The 22,392-nt window shown below is 45.2% G+C and overlaps 1 protein-coding gene across 1 annotated transcript in view; it reads right to left on the bottom strand.

Moving 5' to 3' along the window:
* Nucleotides 1-325: 325 nt before the first annotated feature.
* KIF3C (kinesin family member 3C) overlaps nt 326-22,392 on the bottom strand; it is a 36,275-nt gene continuing 14,208 nt past the window's right edge. The window contains exons 2-8 of the mRNA XM_005895689.3: nt 17,731-17,832; nt 16,993-17,115; nt 15,790-15,908; nt 15,214-15,330; nt 3,396-3,504; nt 3,064-3,236; nt 326-2,826 (exon numbers count right to left, since the gene is read on the bottom strand). Of these exons, the coding sequence (XP_005895751.2) occupies nt 2,730-2,826; nt 3,064-3,236; nt 3,396-3,504; nt 15,214-15,330; nt 15,790-15,908; nt 16,993-17,115; nt 17,731-17,832 (840 nt within the window). The 3' untranslated portion in view covers nt 326-2,729. The remainder of the gene's footprint in view (nt 2,827-3,063; nt 3,237-3,395; nt 3,505-15,213; nt 15,331-15,789; nt 15,909-16,992; nt 17,116-17,730; nt 17,833-22,392) is intronic.

Here is a 22,392-nt window from a genome sequence, read left to right on the forward strand (position 1 = left end):
CTGTGAAATGATACTGACAGCTAATGTGGACAGCATCTAGGCAGTTCTGAAATCTGCTCATACTCGAAATGAACTGGGAGGGGACTGCTAGCCTAGAACACGAACAGCTGCTGCCATAACTCAGGCACAGGCTTCAGCCTAGAGCCCGACCCGTCCCTTTGGCCCCACTGCTCAGATGGAGCCCCTGTTATGAAGTAGCCAGTGTTCCCAGGTGCTGATCACTCCTGCTGGGCTCCAAATACTCTTGAACCCCTCTGGGAAAAAACCAAGGAAGAGAAAGAAGGGAGACCATAAAAAAGAAACGTAGAAAGAGTCAAGGAAGAGAAGGCAGGCAAGCAACTTTGTAACGATACTCATTCCTTTATTATCGACTGTGTTAATTTGAACAGGGCTGGGGCCTGCAGGCTGCTGGCAGCACTGAGCTGCAGGTGCATTTCAGCTTGACAGAGAGATCTCATCCTAAGCCAAGGAGACAGAGGGTAATGTTTTATATATATATTTATATATTACATATGTCCTGTATCGTCAACTGTATAGAGTGAAAAGAACGGGCCACTGCATTGTTAATCGCTGTCCTAAATAAAGACCATAGCAACAGACATGGAAATTTGGTCCTAATCAAGGCCCTTACTTTGTCAACCAAGTGTTGGATACATCAAAAGGAAAAGAAGAGAAAGAGACAGAGAGACTGAGATCCAGCCACCCCGGTGGCCCTGTTCCCAGCATATCTTACACGGAGTGTAAAGTGTCCCCTGTGGAGGTAAACGCACACACACACAAACACACGCACACACACACACACATACACAAAACTGCAGGCAGGAGCTCCTCCTCTGACCACACCTTGGGCCCAGCCCTCCGACTGGGGGTGGGGAAGTTGGGTACATTGTGCTATAAGACTGTGAGGGTCAAGTGAGCAGACAATGCAGAGTTGATGTGTCCAAGTGATGAACAAGGATAACATGTGAGGCTTCACCCACAAACAAGAAAGAGGTCAGTGGGAGAGGCTGCTCAACACAGGCCTGGAGGTCCCTCTGTGCCCAGGCCACCTGGAAAATTTCTACACGCCACTCCTGTCCTAGCCATAGCCAAATCTCTGATCTGAAACCCTTGTCTCAAACCATCTTCTGGGCTCTGATGAAAAATGTTGTTTCCCTGAAGGACAGGAGTCAGTGGAAAATGAATGGCCCAACCACCTGGTGTCATAGTTACAGGAGCAATGACAGCATCATTCAAGTAAACCAAACCACAGCTTGGTCCTCAGAGCAGAAATTGAGCTGTGTGCAAGAAGGGTTCATTTCCTGATGGAAAGAGAATAACCAGGTAGCCAATCCCCACCGCCACCTCCCACACACCAAATTTCAGGCAGCCCTGTCAGCTTCATGCCTTTCCCCAGTGACTAAACTCCTCATATTCTAGTAACTGGAGACTTCATATTAGGTCGTTTTGCAGTCCCAAACTATGTGTTTTCATTCATGACTACCTCTTCACTCTTCCACCAAAATATACACTTAAAAGGTAAGTCAATGAAAATTAATCTTTCTTTTTGGTAGAAATTTACCCGAGATACCCGGAGACATCTTGGGATGTCACAAAGGGAAGTGAGAGGATTTCCTTAGGGACCAATTTGCACAATGCTGAAGGGTCAGTCTTGTCAACAAAACAGTGCCCAACAAATGTGATTCAGGGACAGGGGCAATGGGCAGAGTTGGTGGGTTGTGCCTGGGTCTCCATCTCCTGTGCTCCATGAGCCGGGAGAAGCATCAAATTCCGGTACCTTTGTTTAGCCAGAGGGAGGACACTGATCCTCCTACTAGTAGTGGGGATACACGCAGCTGCAAGGAATGATGAGGGCTGGAAGAAGCAGCATCTCAAAGATGGAGAGTTGGCCTGATTCCTTGTCGGCCAAAATGACTTCTCAGAGGGAACGGAAACAAATGGACGGTCCCTTGATGACTGTCCACACCGTCTCCATTACTGTTCCATGTCCCGGAGGTCCCCAGGAGGCAGCGACTGGTCGGTTCACAGTTCCCTTCCCCGAGTTGGGAAGGTGGGCAGGAAGCAGTTCGGGAAGCCATGAGTTCTTGCCAAAGCTGAAAAGCATGGGCTGTGCGGATGGAGTCACTGGAGTCCTTGATAAGGAGCCCGAGAAGCGGAAAGAGGCTGTTTGAAGCCTGGAAAGCGGAGAGGGGGGCTCTCCCTCCGCCAGGAGCACACGCTCACCATAAGCAAGATGGATGTCTTCTGTCCTCAGCACACATCTTGTATTTCTCTAGTCCCAGAAAGCGCTCAGCAGCTGCTCATCAGCGGCACAGGAGGAGATGGCAGATTCCGGGACAAGCCAGGTAGAAAAAAATACACACAGGCACCTGCGTCTTCCCTTCTGGGCACAACTGACCAGAAGGAGAATGAGGTCTGACTGGGGCAGCGGGGTGGGATCTAAAGTCAAGAGGAGGAGGTGGCTGGGCGGTGAGCACGGCAGGGTCAGGCGAGGGCTCCTTTCCCACACGAATTGAGTTCCACGAATAAATAACATTAATTAAATAAAGGAGGCTAAGAGCCGGCAGAGGCACGCCTGCCGGGGTCCCCCCCAACATACGCACACGCACATGCGCCCACACACGCACACGCACGCACGCACACCGAGCGGCAGCGAGATGAGCCAGGGTTGGCCACCCCGTCCCTGGGGGTCTGGGCGGGGGGGACGGGGCAAGCCCGACGGAAGGTGGTCACTCGTGGTCGAGCACTGTCGTGGGGCGCAGAGCAGCAGAGGCGGCCAGCGAGGCGTGTGCGGTGGGAGGTGGAGGCCGCTGAGGACTCTGGCACCTGCAGGGGTGTGGATGAGGTTGGGGGGTTGGGGGTGCAGGAAACAGAAAAAGTAAGAACTTTTCTTTCCCTCATCCTGTCGCTGTAGGAACTCAGCCCCTGCAGCCCCAATTATCAGTCTCCCTTCACGCCCTTTGGGTACAACCACAACCCTCCTCAACATCCACCAGCTCCCACCTCACCAACTGTGGTTTCCACGCTAAGTCCATTGCCCACCCTGACCATGATGGTACTGACCAGGATCTGGACTTCCGGACTTTAGATGTGGAAGGTCTTTCCAGAAAGCTGTCCAACCGCATGAGCCTCTCCATGTGTAGTGCACGGGGGTCTTGGTCTTGGTCATGAGAGAATTCCATCTCAAAGACTGCTGGCGGAGACACATCCAACTCCAGAAACATGATGTTCTCAGCCTGCGGTGGGAATATGAGGCCAAAGGTGAGCACTGGTCCTGACGGCCAGCATCTTCTGGGCATTCGGGGAGATAATGGGAGTAGCAAGGGTGATGAGGCAGGTAGAGGAAGCAGCAGTTGCAAGCATCCACCCACCCTTTCTATTTCCCAGCTTCTTACCCTGTACCTGGGGTGGGACCCCATTGCCATGGCAACCCGAGCATACTGGCTGATCGGCCTCTTGTAGCCCACCGCAGAAGTTGGCCGCTTCTTCATTTGGCTGCTATTGCTGTAGGGAAAAGGCTATATTTTAAATCAATTTCCTCTGAACACAAAGGGAGAGTGATATGAAGGCTTACATATCATTCAGGTAGTCAGGAGGCCGCACAGACTGCGAGTTCTGGAATTTGCTTCTCTTTGCTCTAAAACAATCTGACAACTCAAAAGAGTAATAACACAAGAAGACATTTCTTCACTCTTGTTGCTTCCATTTTTTCCCACAGTGAAAAGGTCTGACTGAAGACTGGAATGAAGAAAGGCAATCCAATCTTATTTTAGCTGTCAGACTCACAGACTGACTTCACATACTACACAAAACCATTAATTAGTGGTTCTGCTTTTCATTTTTTTTCATAGGTTTTAACACAATAAAATGATTAGAAACTTAGGCTTGAAATGCAAGAGTTCCAAAATAGCCAAAACAATCTTGAAAAAGAACAAAGGGAGAAGATTCACATTTTTCCAGTTTCAAAACTTATTGGTGGTGGTTTAGTCGCTAAGTTGTGTCCCTCTTTTGCAACCCCATGGACTGTAGCCTTCCAGGCTCCTCTGTCCATGGGATTCTCCAGACAAGAATACTGGAGTGAGCTGTCATTTCCTTCTCCAGGGGATCTTCCTGACCCAGGGATTGAACCCGGGTCTCCTGCATTGCAGGCAGATTCTTTACCAACTGAGCTATAAGGGAAGCCCCTCAAAACTTATTACAACATTGTAATTTAACTATACATTAATAAAAAAATTAAAAATTACAAAGTTACAGTAATGAAGGCTGTATGATACTGGCATAAGGAAAGACATAAGGATCAATGGAACAGAATTAAGAATCTAGAAATAAACCCTTATATTTATTACAAGCAACTGATTCTCTATAAGGGTACCAAGACTATTCAATGGGGCATGAACAGTCTCTTCAGCAAATGGCACAGGTACAGTTGGATAGCCACACACAAAAAAATGAAGTTGGATTCTTCCCTTGTACCATATACAAAAAACTAACTTAAAAATTAATCATAGACGTCAATGTAAGTGTTAAACCTATAAGACTCTTAGGTAAAACAAAGGAGTAAATCTTCATGACCTTATAAAATGGGAGAAATTATCTGCAAATCATCCATGTGATATATGAGTTGTATTTAGAATCTATAAATAACTCTTATAAATCAACAATAAAAACACAAATAATCCAGTTTAAAACTGGACAAAGGATATGGATAGCCATTCCTCCAAAGAAAATATATAATGGCCAATAAGCACATGAAAAGATGCTCAACACTATTAGTTATTATGAAAATACAAATCAAACCCACAGTCAGATACCACTTCATGATATCTCATTAGCTACTAGGATAACTATAATCCTGAAGACAGATAATAACACATGTTGGTGAAAATACAGAGAAATTGGACCCTCCGATGCAGCCCCTTTGCAAACAGCATAGCGGTTCTTCAAAAAGTTAAACATGGAGTTACCACATGACCTGGTACTTCCATTATAGAGGTACATAGTCAAGAAAACTGAAAACATATGCTCTACAAAAACTTGTACATGAATGTTCAAAGAATAATTATTCATAATAGCCAAAAAGTAGAAATAACCCAAATGACTATTCATTTATGAAAAATAAACAAAATGTGGAATATCATAGAATGGAATATTATTCAGCAACAAAAAGGAATGAAGGACTGATGCATGCTACAATGTGGAAGAAACTTGAAAACATTTTGCTAAGTGAAAGACAGTAGATATAAGAGACCACATGTTGTAATATTCCATTTATATGAACTATCTGGAATAGGCAAGTCCATAGAGACAGAAAGTGGATAGACTAGTGGTTTTCTAGGGATGGGGACACTAGGGAGCTAATGGGTTTGAGGTTTCTTTTTGGAGTGATGAAAATGTTCTGGAATTAGACAGTGGCGTTATTACATAACTGTGAATATACTAAAATCCACTGAAGAACATACTTTAAAATGGTGAACTTTATATATGGTTTATATCTCAATAAAGCTATTACTTATAAAACAAACAAAACTCAGGCTCGGCTTTTAAAACATGCATATTCTTTGACCCAAATTCCCATTCCTAGGAATTTCCCTAAGGAAATAATCAGAGAATGGGTCAAAAATTTGGGATGTTTGCTGCAATATTATTTACAAGTGCAAACAATTAGAAACAAACTAAATGTGCACCAGGATGGACAAGTTAAATTATTATTCAGTCACGTGAAGGAATATTATGCAGTCATATTGTTTTTGGCTTTATGTAGCCATGAAAAGATTTCTACAACATATTAAGTAAAAAAGCAAATAAAAAAATGAAATTTGTTTTGATTTTAAAGAAGTGTGTACACATATGTGGATGCTTAGAAAGAAGTTTGGATATTCAATGAAATGTTAATAGTAATTGTCTTTGGATGGCTTTAAATCTTTAAAATGTATAAGTTTATATCTAATAAGTTATTTCAAATACTCAGAAAAGCACAGAAAATAATATATATCTGTTTACCTACCATCCAGTTTTGCTAAATCTTAACATTTTGTTATACTTAACATCAAATCTTTTTTGAGAAGGAAAATGTAGGCACAGTTTTTAAGACTTTCCTTCTCCAGAATTAATCCCTGTCTTGAATTTGGTGATTATTAATGTCAGGCATGTTTTTATATTTACTTATATATGTATATATTCATAAACAACATACATAGTATTGTATGCCTATTTCTAAATTTTGTACTGTATAGTACAGATACATTTTTTGTGTGCCCAAACATGTCTTTTATATTTATCCATACTGCTCTAGATTAGATGATTACAATTTAACTATATTGATTATCTTAAGGTTTCAATACAGCATTTTATGTTTTTTATATATTCCCTTATTGATGGACATCTAGGTCAATTCCTTTTTCTCTCTCCCTTTCTATTTAACACAGTGCTGTTGTAAAGATTTCTGCATGTACAGGTATCTTTAAGTATATATTCAACAGTTTCTTTGGGGTATATACCCAGGAAGGGCATGGTTCCAACGTGCATCTCCAGTTTTACTAGATATTGCCTAAGTGCTATATACTGACAAGAAAGTTCCCATTGCTGTATATTCTGGCCAACTCATACTATGTTAGACTTTGTACTCTCAGCAACCTAATGAGTGTGAGGTATTTGATTATTCAAAACAAATACAAATAGGAAAGAAAACAAGACAGTTATTTCCACTAAAAAATTAACAGGGTTTATAGTCAGGCAGATCCAAGTTTGAATGTTGGCTCTACCCCCTAGGCTTTGTTACCTTGGGAAGCAGCTTATTATCTCTGAGCTTCAGATATCTCATCACCATCCTACAGAACTGCTGAGATTAACAAGACAAGCACACAGCACAATACACGGCAAGGGCTCACTACGTGGCAGCTGTGATGATTATTTATTCTCAGCTCCACTTGCTAATTTCAAACAGGGATACGAACGAGCAACGCAAAAAGCCAAAAGGCAGACAGAAGAGAAGAAACAGGCTGAGTAACTCAGAGATAGGACATTCTGTCCTTGACTAGGAGAACAAACCGTGCAGGCCCTGGCAGAACAATGCCAGCCTTCTGCACAGCAATAGTGAAGAACCATAGTCTCAGGTTTTATCTACAAGAATGCTGGACTCCACTTGGGGTTCCCATCAACCCCTCTTCACAGATGAAAAGGAAGGAAGGAGGAGGCTGTAGAAGCCCCAGCTTGCTCTGCTGCTGCGGACCCTCTGAGAGGTGGGGAGGCGGCTTTTGGCGGAGAGGAGCAGGAAAATCAGTAAAATAATAGCTTATCATTTATAAGGTGCATCTCATTCAAACTTTACAACAACCTCCTGAGGTTCAGATGGGACAGACAAGGAGACTGAGGCTCAGAAAAGTGAAATGCCTTGTGCGCCCAAAGTCATACAACTAGAAAGAGACTGGGAACGGAACCTTCCCAAATGCTCCTTTTAGGACACCACTCTGTCTTTCAGGAGCGCACACACAACTGTCTGGGCCTCGGCGTGCCTCGAAGGCTGCAGGCTCTGGGAACGGGACAAGTGAACAGGGCTGGACGAGCAGAGCCGTGGATCAGTGTGAATTGGCAGCCTGACCCAATAAAGATGCCAGGGCTATTCTGGGCGGCAGGAGGGAAGAAGAGGGTGGGGGAGGGGAGTCTGTAATTGGGACACCAAACTTCCCATCTCTTCTCTCTCTGCCCCAGGCCTACTTTCCATGATTGATCCTTCTGTAGTAAGCAGGTTGTGGCTGACAGCCCAGAATGGAGGCCTGGCTCTGGAGTATCCACCCCTCCCGAAAGAAAGCCACAGCAGTTATCCTGTGCTTAGTAGATCCTCAGAGTTCTCTTAGGACCCTCTCTCCACATAGCTTCTATCACAAGATTATATATATTCTCCCCTTAATATTAAAAATATCAGTCCCATCTCAGAGGCTGATCCCAATCTCATTGCCAGCTGTCTGCTCACCATACCTTTCTTCTGTTCTGAAAACCAGCAGTCAACATCACAGGGTATGTTTTCTCCTTGCACATCCATCCTTTACAAGCACCCACCACAGCAAATCTGACTTTTCTCCATGATCGATCAGGTACCCCCTTCCCTGTAGGTCAGCTGTCCACCTTGCAGCGTCCCTTAGCACATCTAAACTACCCGTGCCCCCTTCCCACGGCCCCTCTGCATGGCTCACCGCCTGCCTGGGAAGGCAAAAACTTCTTTTTTCAGATTCTTTTTCAGTTTTCACAGGCCTGGGAACAAATCTAGGGACTCAACCAGAGAATGTTCTGACTGAGGTAAACTTTGCCTCTGTAACAAAACCAGCTTAACCTTCTATCCTTATTCTGTTTAGAGCAAGGAATGCTCTCTCTAAACTTGGAGGCAGCCTGATTTAAAAATCAAAATCTAAAACAAAAGCAACAAATCAAACTGCCCTTCTATGGCACTTGTAAGAGATGGTGACAAACTGGTTTCTCTGGAGTCCCCAAATCATCATGTTGGCCTCCTGGTATGACAGCAACCATTTATGGACCATCTCCTCTGTGCGAGGTAGTGGCCTAGAACAGCCCCCCACCTCCCCAACACACACAGACACACGTGCATTATTTCATTTCAATCTTGACAGTCCTGCAGGGATTTTTGTTTCATCATCCTGACTTTGGAGGTGAAGAAACTTGAGTTCAGAGAAGTTAAGAAACCTTCTCAAGGCAGAGCAGGGACCAGAATTCCGAATGTTCTACATCCCAAATCCAGTCTCTTTCTACTGCACCATGACACTCTGAAAAGAATCTAGAGCGGCCAGGAATGCAAACAGCAAAGGGCTAAAGTTACAAATAGAATTTTTGAACTGCAAACCATGGGCTATAGACACTGCCAAGTATACAACCCTTAGAAGACAGTTGTGTATAAATGCAATTAAAAACAAAGTCCATTATGAGAAGCCAAACATAAAAGGTTCTACTTGTAAAACTGTGATGGTTGAAGGTGGCTGCCAAGATTTTCTTTTCAAAGTAACCAAAATAATTTTCTTTTCAAAATACCCAAAATTATTTGCGATTGTGGAACAGACCTCACCTGAAATTATTGTATATCAGCGAGAGACAGTGGAGAAAAAAGAAAAAGGGACAGACTTCCAAAATAAGTTGATATGACTGTGTTTCAAGAGCTCCCCAACAATAACTCCTTGTTTTAGAAAGAAGCGCAGGGAAGAGTGTGGGGCTAGATGCCTGCAGCTAAAGGAGGAGAGGAAAGGTTTTTTCCAGCAAAAGCTTTCTAGAGGGACAGCGTGACTTTAGGTAATTTCTTTGCAACAATGCTTTCGTCCTCTCATTTTGAGCAGCCTTCAGTGTCTCATCCCCAGAACGCCACAGGCCAAAGTGAAGCGGAATACTCCACAGGTGAATTGAGCAATCGGGACAATGCCTTCATTAGTTAAGTGTTTTGGGACAGAAGAGGTTCTCGGCCCTGATCAAGTTATACTGCAAACAGTGGGACCCAGTCCTCCCAGAGAGGCAGCTTGTTCCACAGTCTCAGGCCCCAGAGCTCCCCGAAACGGGGGAAGCTGCATCCAAGGCCCTCCCCTCTCTGGCTGTGAAAGGAGGGGCTTGGGGCACAGATCCAGGCCAACGACTCTGACACCAGGATGCTACCCTGGGGCGCTCTGTGCTGAGTCATTATCTCACTTGGGAATTCCAATTAGGAGGAAAGTGTTTTTACTTTAACCACCAACTGCTATGGAAAAAAATTGCTTTCATAAAAATCTTCCTAGATCTGTTACTACTTCTCTGTTGTATTTTTGTGATTTTTTAAAAGCTCTGAGATAAATATTATTTATTGCAGTTATCAGACAATGGACAGGTGACATTAAAAAAGAAAATAATTTGGAGCAGTAATTCAGAATAGCATGTAGTTGACTACCTGGTATTTATTAATAAGTCTTTTTGAAGTAATTTATTTATTGGAATTTTTTCTTAAAGAAATCTATAATACCTGTTTATATCAACCGTATTTAAGTACAGTGGAGAACACTGGGATGTCACAATTGCCTTAATACTTTTTACCCTTACCCAGATTATTTTCTACACAAAATATATACTCTGCATTCCGAAGAGGTACATACAGATTCTGTATGAAATAGCATGGTTGTGAATATACTTAACTGTAACTTTGAAAAAGCTTGTGAAAGTATTTATATGTTTACAATTTTAATATAAAATTTTATGGAAACACAGTCCATTTGGGATCCAGTCAGAAAGCTGCTAATGGAGACATACAAATGCGGGCTGGTGAACAACTCTATGCAGATTTAAGCTAACAGGGTATGTACAGTGGTTCTTCCAAAAAAGTTATGGAAATGAAAACACTACAGAATAAGCTAAAGCAAGCAGCTTTTGAGGAATGAGCCAAATTTTTAGGCTTCCCAATGACAAAGAAAACACTGAATCTTTATCTCTTTGCCTTACTAGGCTGCTGCTCCTGCTGCTAAGTCACTTCAGTCGTGTCCGACTCTGTGCGACCCCACAGACAGCAGCCAACCAGGCTCCTCCATCCCTGGGATTCTCCAGGCAAGAATATTGGAGTGGGTTGCCATGTCCTTCTCCAGGTGCCTTACTAGGCAGGAGAGGGAATAAATCAACAGTAAGCAAAGATACCAAGTAGAGGACTTCTTCTATTTTACAAGCTGTTACTGGTATCTACTCTAAATATTATTTAACATGTGCTATTTTAAGATAGCTGTTTTAATTTTTTTAAGTCTGTGTATGGTTTTTCAACAACACAAGAGAAGACTCTATACAAGGACATCACCAGATGGTCAACACCGAAATCAGATTGATTATATTCTTTGCAGCCAAAGATGGAGAAGCTCTATACAGTCAGCAAAAACAAGACCAGGAGCTGACTGGGGCTCAGACCATGAACTCCTTCTTGCCAAATTCAGACTTAAATTGAAGAAAGTAGGGAAAACCACTAGACCATTCAGGTATGACCTAAATCAAATCCCTTATGATTATACAGTGGAAGTGAGAAATAGATTTAAGGGCCTAGATCTGATAGATAGAGTGCCTGATGAACTATGGAATGAGGTTCGTGACATTGTACAGGAGACAGGGATCAAGACCATTCCCATGGAAAAGAAATGCAAAAAAGCAAAATGGCTGTCTGGGGAGGCCTTACAAATAGCTGTGAAAAGAAGAGAAGCGAAAAGCAAAGGAGAAAAGGAAAGATATAAACATCTGAATGCAGAGTTCCAAAGAATAGCAAGAAGAGATAAGAAAGCCTTCTTCAGTGATCAATGCAAAGAAATAGAGGAAAACAACAGAATGGGAAAGACTAGAGATCTCTTCAAGAAAATCAGAGATACCAAAGGAACATTTCATGCAAAGATGGGCTCGATAAAGGACAGAAATGGTATGGACCTAACAGAAGCAGAAGATATTAAGAAGAGATGGCAAGAATACACAGAAGAACTGTACAAAAAAGACCTTCACGACCCAGATAATCATGATGGTGTGATCACTGACCTAGAGCCAGACATCCTGGAATGTGAAGTCAAGTGGACCTTAGAAAGCATCACTACAAACAAAGCTAGTGGAGGTGATGGAATTCCAGTTGAGCTATTCCAAATCCTGAAAGATGATGCTGTGAAAGTGCTGCACTCAATATGCCAGCAAATTTGGAAAACTCAGCAGTGGCCACAGGACTGGAAAAGGTCAGTTTTCATTCCAATCCCAAAGAAAGGCAATGCCAAAGAATGCTCAAACTACCGCACAGTTGCACTCATCTCACACGCTAGTAAAGTAATGCTCAAAATTCTCCAAGCCAGGCTTCAGCAATATGTGAACCGTGAACTTCCTGATGTTCAAGCTGGTTTTAGAAAAGGCAAAGGAACCAGAAACCAAATTGCCAACATCTGCTGGATCATGGAAAAAGCAAGAGAGTTCCAGAAAAACATCTATTTCTGCTTTATTGGCTATGCCAAAGCCTTTGACTGTGTGAATCACAATAAACTGTGGAAAATTCTGAAAGAGATGGGAATACCAGACCACCTGATCTACCTCTTGAGAAATTTGTATGCAGGTCAGGAAGCAACAGTTAGAACTGGACATGGAACAACACACTGGTTCCAAATAGGAAAAGGAGTTCGTCAAAGCTATATATTGTCACCCTGTTTATTTAAGTTATATGCAGAATACATCATGAGAAACGCTGGACTGAAAGAAACCCAAGCTGGAATCAAGATTGCTGGGAGAAATATCAATAACCTCAGATATGCAGATGACACCACCCTTATGGCAGAAAGTGAAGAGGAACTAAAAAGCCTCTTGATGAAAGTGAAAGTGGAGAGTGAAAAAGTTGGCTTCAAGCTCAACATTCAGAAAACGAAGATCATGGCATCCGGTCCCATCACTTCATGGGAAATAGATGGGGAAACAGTGGAAACAGTGTCAGACTTTATTTTGGGGGGCTCCAAAATCACTGTAGATGGTGACTGCAGCCATGAAATTAAAAGGCGCTTACTCCTTGGAAGGAAAGTTATGACCAACCTAGATAGCATATTCAAGAGCAGAGACATTACTTTGCCAACAAAGGTTCGTCTAGTCAAGGCTATGGTTTTTCCTGTGGTCATGTATGGATGTGAGAGTTGGACTCTGAAGAAGGCTGAGCGCCGAAGAATTGATGCTTTTGAAGTGTGGTGTTGGACAAGACTCTTGAGAGTCCCTTGGACTGCAAGGAGATCCAACCAGTCCATTCTGAAGGAGATCAGCCCTAGGATTTCTTTGGAAGGAATGATGCTAAAGCTGAAACTCCAGTACTTTGGCCACCTCATGCGAAGAGTTGACTCATTGGAAAAGACTCTGATGCTGGGAGGGATTGGGGGCAAGAGGAGAAGGGGACGACAGAGGATGAGATGGCTGGATGGCAGCACTGACTCGATGGACGTGAGTCTGAGTGAACTCTGGGAGGTGGTGATGGACAGGGAGGCCTGGCGTGCTGTGATTCATGGGGTCGCAAAGAGTCGGACACGACTGAGCGACTGATCTGATCTGATGGATTTCCAATGTATGCATACCACTTTATTTTTGCAAAAAGGGAAGTTATTTTTAAAGTTTTTACAAATATTAAAGTTATTTGAGTAAAAGGAAGAAAGTAAACTTAAAAAAAATAGAATAAAGAATGGAAATTTAGAAACATTAAGCAGAAAGTGTATTTTAGCTTCAGGCAAAGTACCACTATGCTTTGAACTCTGGATTGTGTGCTTATGCAGTCAAGTAAAAATTGCAGGGACAATGTTTTGAGAAACGAATAAACTCCTCTGAAGCATGAAATTTTCAAAACTCAAATCAAGATCCCTTTTCAGTTCCAGATTAAAGGAAGAAGCATGACTATTAAATGCAATGCACCATCACAGGTGGGCTGGTGCGGGTGGGGAAGAATTGCCTTATTGGATATTATTGAGCTAACTGGCTAAAATTGAATATTGTTTGTTGTGTATTCGTCTGGTGTCAATACAGAATTTCCTGAATCTGATCACTGTACTGTGGTTATGTAAGAGAATGTCCTCGTTCTTAGGAAATATGGGTAAAGGGTTGACTGCCTGCAACTTAATCTCAAATTGTTGGGGGCAGGGGATTAATCAAGCAAGATGTGGCAAGATGCTAACAACTGGGGAGTTTTGGTGAAAGGCACACGGGAATTCTTTGTATTATTCTTGATTTTCAAAATTAAAAATTCAAATATAAATCAACTATACCCCAATAAAAAAAAATGTTTAAATAAAGTTAGCCAGTAAGGGAAAAAAAAAAAAAACCAACATACCTTTTCAGAGCTTCTCTCATCCATCTCTGTCTAATGTAAAGAAATTCCTTTACCTACAAACTTTCAGCTCAAGAATTTTGTAAGTACAAAATAACGTTACAAAGCAGAAGCTTCACCAGCATCTTCCTCCGGTAGATGGCAATGAAACAGTAGTTTCTGAACCTAGCTTCCCAGTAGAATCAGCTGGAGGCTTTGAAAAAACAATTTTTTTAAAAAAAGTCCTGGGATCCACCCATAAGACCTCTTAAATCAGATTCTCTGGAGCCCAGCTCAGAGGTGATTCTAGATGCAGCCAGGGTGGAGAACATCTGCAATAAATGATATACTACTGCAGGTCTCCACTTAGATTGGAAAGGTGGATTTTAAACCCAAACTGACACCATTGGAAAGTCCTTTACTCGTGAACTGGCTGCTTACCAACTTACACATGGGGTATGTATGTCAAGATTTGTTCTTCCCAAAGAGTCATGGAAATGAAAACACTGCAGAGTAAGCTAAAGCAAGCAGCTTTTGAGGAATGAGCCAAATTTTTAGGCTTCTCAATGACAAAGAAAACACTGAATCTTTCTCTTTGCCTTACTAGGCTAGGAGATGCAATAATTCAACAGTAAGCAAGATACTGACTGCAGGACTTGGGCAGGATCAGCCCTTCAGAAAGCAGGCAAATCAAGTAGGCAATCTGATGCTCCAGTGAGGAGTTATGGATCCCTAAAATTAGCTTCCCACTCCAGCTCTGGAGAGACTTTTGCCCTAACTTGGTATTAATATTCCTAGGATAGATAAAGAATCGCCAGGGAAGTGCACTGGTATCCAGCCTCCCGAGCACCCCTGTATACAGATTTTCAACGAAGGGACAGTGGTTCAGCTGGGTGAGGCAGTCACTCTGATGGGTGTGCCTGTCCAGTCTTGTTCTTCAGGGCCACCAGCAGAGGGAGCTGCACACCCAGCCAATGGATGCAAACTAAGAGCTAGGATGTGGAAACAGGTGGAAATGCTGAATCACCCAGCTGAGTAAGGCTACAAAGACCTCACCTGTCTATCATTTCTTGATCTGGTTCCTTTTCTGTACTCCCCACTGGACTGTGAGCTCTGACTGTGTCTTATTGACCTTCTGTCTGCAGAGTCTCCCACAGTGTCCGACACACAGTGAGTGCTTGGCAATAGTATCTATCGATGCTGTTTTGGGCATCTGACAAACGAATATTCACCAGACTGGCCAAATGTTAGCCAGCTAGTATTTTTTGGGCCGAGACACTGTATTTGACGTTCCTTCCTTCACGGAGATCCCTGTATTTGGTCCTGAAAAAACCCATCCTCCATCTCCCCCAAGCGCCTGGCCACCCCCAACCAGGGGCGAGCTTGAGAGTCCCTAGGCCCAGACAGCAGGATGAGAGACTCACGCTCCACTAGGAACAAGGGGTTGGAACTTCCACTGCTCCTCTTCGCAGTCTAGGAAAAGCCGGTTCATGATCTTGTTCTTCTCCTCTGGGGGGATGAAGTTCTCGATGATCAGGTATCTGGGAGCAGGAATGAGGTAGAGATGGGGGTGTGGGCAGTGAGACCACGCAGTGTAGGTGAAGGTTGAAAGAGAAGCAGCAAGACACAAAGAGGCAGAGGGAACAGAGAAAATGGAAAAACCAAAAAGTCGGGGGGAGGGGGTCCCTAGAGTAACAACAGAGCCTGGAAATCACTGCTTCTCATGCAAAGATTATAGACTCAGGGCCTTAGGAGTTACCTCTGGGCAACACCCAGCATGACTTTACAAGGTTCATCTAATGCAGGCAGAGGACAGAAAGGAGAAAACAGGAGGTAGAAGATACTCCAATGGGTCCCTCCCCCATCCATTCCTATGGGTCACGGACAGGGGTGAGGAGACAGAACTGAAGCCTTCAGGAAAGAGAGGAGCCTGTCAGGGAGAGACCCGGAGCCTGAGAGATGGCTGTGCGGGCCCCAGCTGGGAAGAGAAGGGGCCCTACTTGAGCTTGAGTTCCCGGGTCTGCTCATTCTGCGCCTCCTCCAGGTCCTGCCGCACGCGGATGTACTCGTCGTGCTGGTCCTGGATCTCCGCCTTCACCGCCTGCAGCTTGGCGTAGAGCTGGCGGGGGAAGGTGCAACTCAGAGGTGGTAAGGAGTGGCACCCAATGAGGCTCGACTCCCCCAGCCTGCAGGCTCAGGGTCCACCAGCTCAGTGCAGGATGAGGCCAGGGTCCCCGTGTGAATGTCCCTCCATCCATCGGATCGGGTTATTTTAAGAGCTGCCCCATCCCTCCTACACCGCTCACTCTCAGCTGCTGTCCACATTGTGCAATGCTCAAGTTTGATGGGACCTGGGGAACCTTCTGGTCCAACACCCTCTTTTTATAGATAGGAAACTCAGGAACAGGTTTGCTCAAGGTCACATACAAGGTGCAGAAGAGCCTGAATCAGGACCCGAGTATCAGGACTACTGGTCCAGGGCTCAGGGGAGCCTCAGCCAGTTTGGAAGGTGGCCCATCCCACTCCAGCCTCTCCAGTGACTCTTAAAAGGAGGGGTGTGGGGAGGGCACCCCAACCCCACCGTCTATCCCACTCCTAACACACCGCGAGGTGTGGAAACTGGAAACTGCCGCTGGAGCTGGACCTCTGCCGGGCCTGCTCTGGGGCAGCCACCTCAGCAATCTAAGGGCTTTCCAGGCTCTTCCAGAATCCAGGCTGGAATCTGCGGCTTCCTGCCCTAGGCCCTCAGCTCATGCGCATGCCATTCCCTGGCCATGGACCTCACAGGGTCCTGATGGCCAATACTCTCATCTCTGGAGTGCCTTGTGCTTCCTCTCTGAGCTCTCCCGGGCTCAAGTCTCCACTCCCCTGGCCTGCTCAGTGCCTGACTATCCAAACGGTGACTCACTGGTGACACCACAGGGAAGGGGCAAGTGACCCAGGACCACGAGGGCAGCCACCCTGCAGAGCGGAAGTGAAGGCATTCCCAGCCTCTCAGGCCCCTCCTGAAGCAAGAGAAAAGGTTCTATTCCACCCAGACCCCCGCATCCCCCGGCTCCTCACCCCAGCACCCAGGCAACGTAACTCAAGGGGTCAGCAGTTCAAGCAAAGTGGGGAGGGGTCGCTAAAGCACAACCCTCCTTGGGCAGGTGACTGCCAGGCCCTCACACACCTGGACCCGGGGTCCTGCTGTGGCAACTTACCTTCTTGAGTTTCTTGGTTTTGACCTCCACCTCTTGCTGCAGGGACGTGTAGGTGCCCCGGAGCTCCATGGTCTCCTCATCCCGGAGCATCATCTCTTGCTGCATTTCCCGCTCACGGCGTTTCTAGGCCAGGGCAGGGGACAGGGCTCAGAGGAGCAGTACATACTGGCAAGACCCAAGGGAGCTCTGCCTGTCATGGAACCTGGCTCCGTCGTGGCCACAGGAGCCAGGAGGACACAGAGAGTTTCTCACAGCCCAGGTCCATCACTCCCACCCCATCCTCAGTGGAGGCCTCTCTGAAACTTCTTCTCAGCTCACAGGGCCGTGCTTTTGCAGGCACTGCCCCACGTGGAAGGAGACCCCGCCCCTAACCACTGGGGCTTCCAGGGGTGTCGACCACATCCACTGATGCCCAGGTACTGGCTTTTCAGCTGTCTCAGCCTCTCCTGTGTACTATCACAGCTGATGGGCAAGACCAACAAACTGTGGTTCTTGATGCTTTCAGAAACAGCCCTACAGTTGGTGAAGAACTCACACCTTTGTGGAAGGTTTGGGAATTAGGACTGGGTGCCCTGTAGAGGCTGACATCATGGAGAGCCAGCACCTGGGCGGGTGGACCCATGGGATGCAGAGCGTTAGGTTCTCAGCACTGTAATTCCAGGGACCCTGAGTTCAAGAAGACTCACTGCCCTCAGCCCCCCAGACCTGACCTCAAGGCCATGCAACCCCCAGCCCCACCTGCTCGGCAATCTCCTGCCTCTTTAGTTCGAGCATCTTCTGCTGCTCGTTGGTGTGATCCATGATGTTCCTGCCCCCGATGAGCAGCTTGCTCTCCATGGCCTGGGGACACAGAGGGGTGAAGAGATGGGTTTTCAAAGGGCCAGAGCAGCTGCAGCTTGAGAGGTTTGGCTTCCCTGCCCTTCAGGGCGGGAAAAGAAGATATGTCCCAGATGGGGGCTCATGACCCTCACCAAGAAGGAAGTTTTCCCCTCTAGCTTTGTGGGCCCCAGCACAAGGCTCCCATTGTTAGCAAGACCATTAGGTGAGACAAGGCAGGGAAGCCCTCAGAGAATACAGGGCACCTGATCTGTTTGCTTTGGATACGGAGGGAAGGCTGGTTCACCATGCCTCGGGAAGGGAATGCAGGCGGCGATCTAATCCTGGCAACCAGGACCAGCTGGTGTTCAGGAGGCAGGGAGATGCAGGATACAATTCCTGAGCAGCCTGGCCCTTTAGCTAACTGGCTCCTGACTCAGGAAGGGGGCTCTCATTCAGGCAGCAGGAAAGGGTCTGCTCTTCAGCTGAAAAACAGAAGACAGGGAGAAGACTCCACAGCACTGAAGGGCATTTGGGGCCCCAGAAGCAGCAGGCGTTTGGAGAGGGCCAGAAAGACTTGAGCTCCACCCACTCACTGCAAGGTCTCAGCCCAATTACCCTTCATCTCTCACATCTGTAACCCTGGGGCCACCCCTGCTCTGAGAAAGATAGCCAGCAGACATCCGCTGAGCGTTACTGGCCAGGTGCCTCAAACTTTACCCCCAGAGAGACCTCAATCAACAAGGAAGGAAGCTAAGAGCAACTGGCCTTAGGTCATGCAGCTGGTTAACAAAGAGGTGAACCAGTCTCCCCACTGAGCCCTATGCTATGCACAGCCCCTCACCTGGTGCTTGGCACAGACATTGTGTAGGTGCTTATTGAATCTGAAGCTTAAAGAATAACAGCCACAGATAAACTGTGCCAGTTGTGACTACATAAAATACATTTTCACTGTTGCTAGTCTGAGGGTGCTGCCCAATTGTTCTCTGATTTCATCCCAGGCCTCCTGGAAGGTTGAAATCACCTTGAGCCACCAAAAGAAACTGGCTGCCTCCCCACTGGAATTCTTTCCAGTGGAAGTTGCTGACCAATTGAGGGCTCTCAAAGCAGTGAGTGCTGGCAGAATAGGGGAGCAGGGGGGTCCCTGTGTCCCATACATCATGGACGACAGAGCAGGACAGGAGTTGAAGGTGGCTTTTGGAGGGGGTCAGAGGTGGGGCTTCTCCCAAACCAGATGCTCTAGAGAAGATTTGAGTGAGGAAGGCACAGGGCCACAGCTGATGCCCTGCTTTTTACTACCTGATTTAAAGACTGGGGATGAGGGTGGAGAGAGAAGCAGAGGGCAAGGAATCAAGAAGAAGAAAACAATTCTTTTCTCTGCACCTGCTATGTGCCAGGGGTCTCACACTTATTTCTGCTCATAACCCTTTAAATAATGGATCTCAAGATTTTGGTGTACATTAGAATCACCTGGGGAGCTTTTAAAAGGCTCAATGCCCAGACTACACCCTGAAAGTGTTAGTCGCTCATTCGTATCCAACTAACTCTTTGTGACCCTGTGGACTGTAGCCCTCCAGGCTCTTCTGTCCACGGAATTTTCCAGGCAAGAATACTGGAGTGAGTTGCCATGTCCTACTTCAGGGGGTCTTCCCAACTCAGCGATCAAACCTGGGTCTCCTGCATTGCAGGCAGTTTCTTTACAGTCTGAGCCACCAGGGAAATCCCAGACTATACCCTACCACCAGTTAAACTGGAAATGGAGGTGGGTAGGGAGGTGGTGGGGAGAAGGCAATGGCACCCCACTTCAGTACTCTTGCCTGGAAAACCACGTGGATGGAGGAACCTGGTAGGCTGCAGTCCATGGGGTCACTAAGAGTCGGACACAACTGAGTGTCTTCGCTTTCACTTTTCACTTTCATGCATTGGAGAAGGAAATGGCAACCCACTCCAGTGTTGTTGCCTGGAGAATCCCAGGGACGGGGGAGCCTGGTGGGCTGCCGTCTATGGGGTCGTACAGGGTCGGACACGACTGAAGCGACTTAGCAGCAACAGCAGGGAGGTGGTGAGGTCCAGGCATCGGTGGATTTTAAAGGTTCCCAGGGGATTTGGGGGTGCAATCAAATTGGAGAATCACTGCTTTCTACAGTCCCCAGAACCAGCATTATCTGAGAACTTGTTAGAAATGCAGAATCTCCGGCCCTCCACAGGCCTAGTGAATCAGCATCTGAGACCCCCTCCAGTAACTTGTGTGACATGCTTTAAGGACAAACTATAAGCACCATCATTTTTCTGATGAAAGCTCAGGGAGGTTAAGTAATCCATCCAAGGTCACACCATGGCTGTTGCATATAAACGGAGACTCCAGACCCAAGTCTGCTTGATTCCCAAGCCCAGGCTCTTCCTACCACAGACGCTGTGCAGTGTTTTAGGAAGCAGAACCTGCTAAAAGAAAAGCAGCATTTTCCAGCAAGAGGACTCATGTCTGACTACTCTACAAGAGTTCCCTCAGGGACAGAATAGATTATTCCAGTCCACGAGGAAGCCAATGGCCAGAACTTAAGAGGTTAAAATGCTCCTGGCGCAGTCCTACATCAGCTCCGTGGCGGAGGGGGAGAGGGAACAGAGAAAGGGGAGGGGAAGGAGGGGAAGGAAACAAACAGACATCTCTCCAGATGGAAAAATGTTCAAATGTCAGAAATCGCAAGAAAGGGTGCACAGCGTGAAATTCCAACTTCACAGATGCCCCCAAATCCCTGCAGGTGGGAAAGAGCAGGAGAATTTCTAGGCCATGTGAACGGACCAAAAAATGCTTCAATTAGTTTTACATTGGGGAAAAAAGTAATCCTAAATCTTCATTAAATGATAGCTGTGAGCAGTCAGTTATAAACCACAAAAAGAGGAAAAGCGAGGAGTAGTTCTCTATGGTTCCCAGAATACAATGGCTTAATATGCTGCCACAGCTAAAAAAGCCCATAGTATCTGGCCAGGTACCATCACCAAGGCTTTTTTGGAAACAAAACAAAAATCATTCTACCCTAATATAAAACCATGATGCAGCTGAATCTGGAGTACTGTGTATAGTTCTCTTACTGCATCTCTGGGGACCTGAAGGAGAGAGAGGATTCAGAAAAGGGCAGCTAAAACCACGCAAGGGCTTAAAAAAGAAAAAATAGGACTCTTTAGTTGGCAAAGACAGAGAAAGGCTAAGAGAATGGACCTGGAAACTATACCATCAAAAGATGTGAAAAGCAAAGATCTAGACTGTTCTAATCAACGTCTGGTAGGGAGAATAAGAGCTTGAATTTTCAGGACAAAAGGGAAGTTCTTCTTTACAAAGGTAATAATTTTATGCAATGTGATATCTCAGGAGTACTAGATTGAATAACTCACAGTTCATCAAGGGATTATGGGGACATATTTTTAACCTTTTATTGACTTTCTCTGCTTTCAGAAAAAAAATTTCACTAATGTCAAAATAAGCACAGAAATAAAACAAACTGGAAAAAAAATTCACATATTCTTCATCATACATATTAGCTTTTTACCCCAGATTTTTCCATATGCACACATCATTTTTCATATCTATAGACATAGAATAAATATAAGTTTGCTGCTGCTGCTGCTAAGTCGTTTCAGTCGTGTCCAACTCTGTGTGACCCCACAGACAGCAGCCCACCATGCTCTTCTGTCTCTGGGCTTCTCCAGGCAAGAATACCGGAGTGGGTTGCCATTTCCTTCTCCGAAATATAAGTTTATATCCTGCTATTTCCACACTATCAAATAGCTCAAGAATTTCCTGAACTAACACAACATTGTAAATCAACTATGCTCCAACAAAAATTTAAAAACAAAAGAATTTTCTGTTACTTTAATGATTGCATAATATTTGAGCTTCCCTGGTGGCTCAGACAGTAAAGAATTTGCCTGCAATGCAGGAGATCCGGGTTCAATACCTGCGTCAGAAAGATCCCCTGAAAAAGGGAATGGCTACCTACTCCAGTATTTTTGCCTAGAGAATTCCATGGACAGAGGAGTCATAATATTTAGAGTGGATAATTTATAATATAAACCCCATTATAAGAAATTTTGTTTGGCTAGTTAATATTTACAATAAACACTCTTATGCATATAATTTTTTTGGACATGCTGCTCGGCTTATCGGCTTTTAGTTCCCGGACCAGGGGTTGAACCTGGGTCACAGCAGTGAGAGAGTGGAGTCCTAACCACTGGACTGCCAGAAAATTCCCAATTCTTTATCTTTTAGATGATTTTCTTACAAGGAAATTACAGAAGTGGACAAAAAGTTATAAACATTTTGTATATCTTAGAACATACTGTCCAGTTACCTTTCTAACAGTTTTACCACTTAAAACCACTGCCAGCAATAAATAATGGAACCACTTTTATTCATAGTCATGAAGTATTATCATGCTTTTAAATTTGGCTTAATAATAGATATAAAATTGAGTCTCCTATTTATATTCTCTGTACCTCTGTGGTAGGCTTGCAAAGGTTTGCTCTCTCCTTTTCCAACATGCTCTTTTATGCTTGCTTTTTTGTGTTTTGGTGATTTTAAAGTGAGGA

This window comes from Bos mutus, chromosome 11, assembly GCF_027580195.1.
Source record: "Bos mutus isolate GX-2022 chromosome 11, NWIPB_WYAK_1.1, whole genome shotgun sequence".
In the NCBI taxonomy this organism is placed as follows: domain Eukaryota; kingdom Metazoa; phylum Chordata; class Mammalia; order Artiodactyla; family Bovidae; genus Bos; species Bos mutus.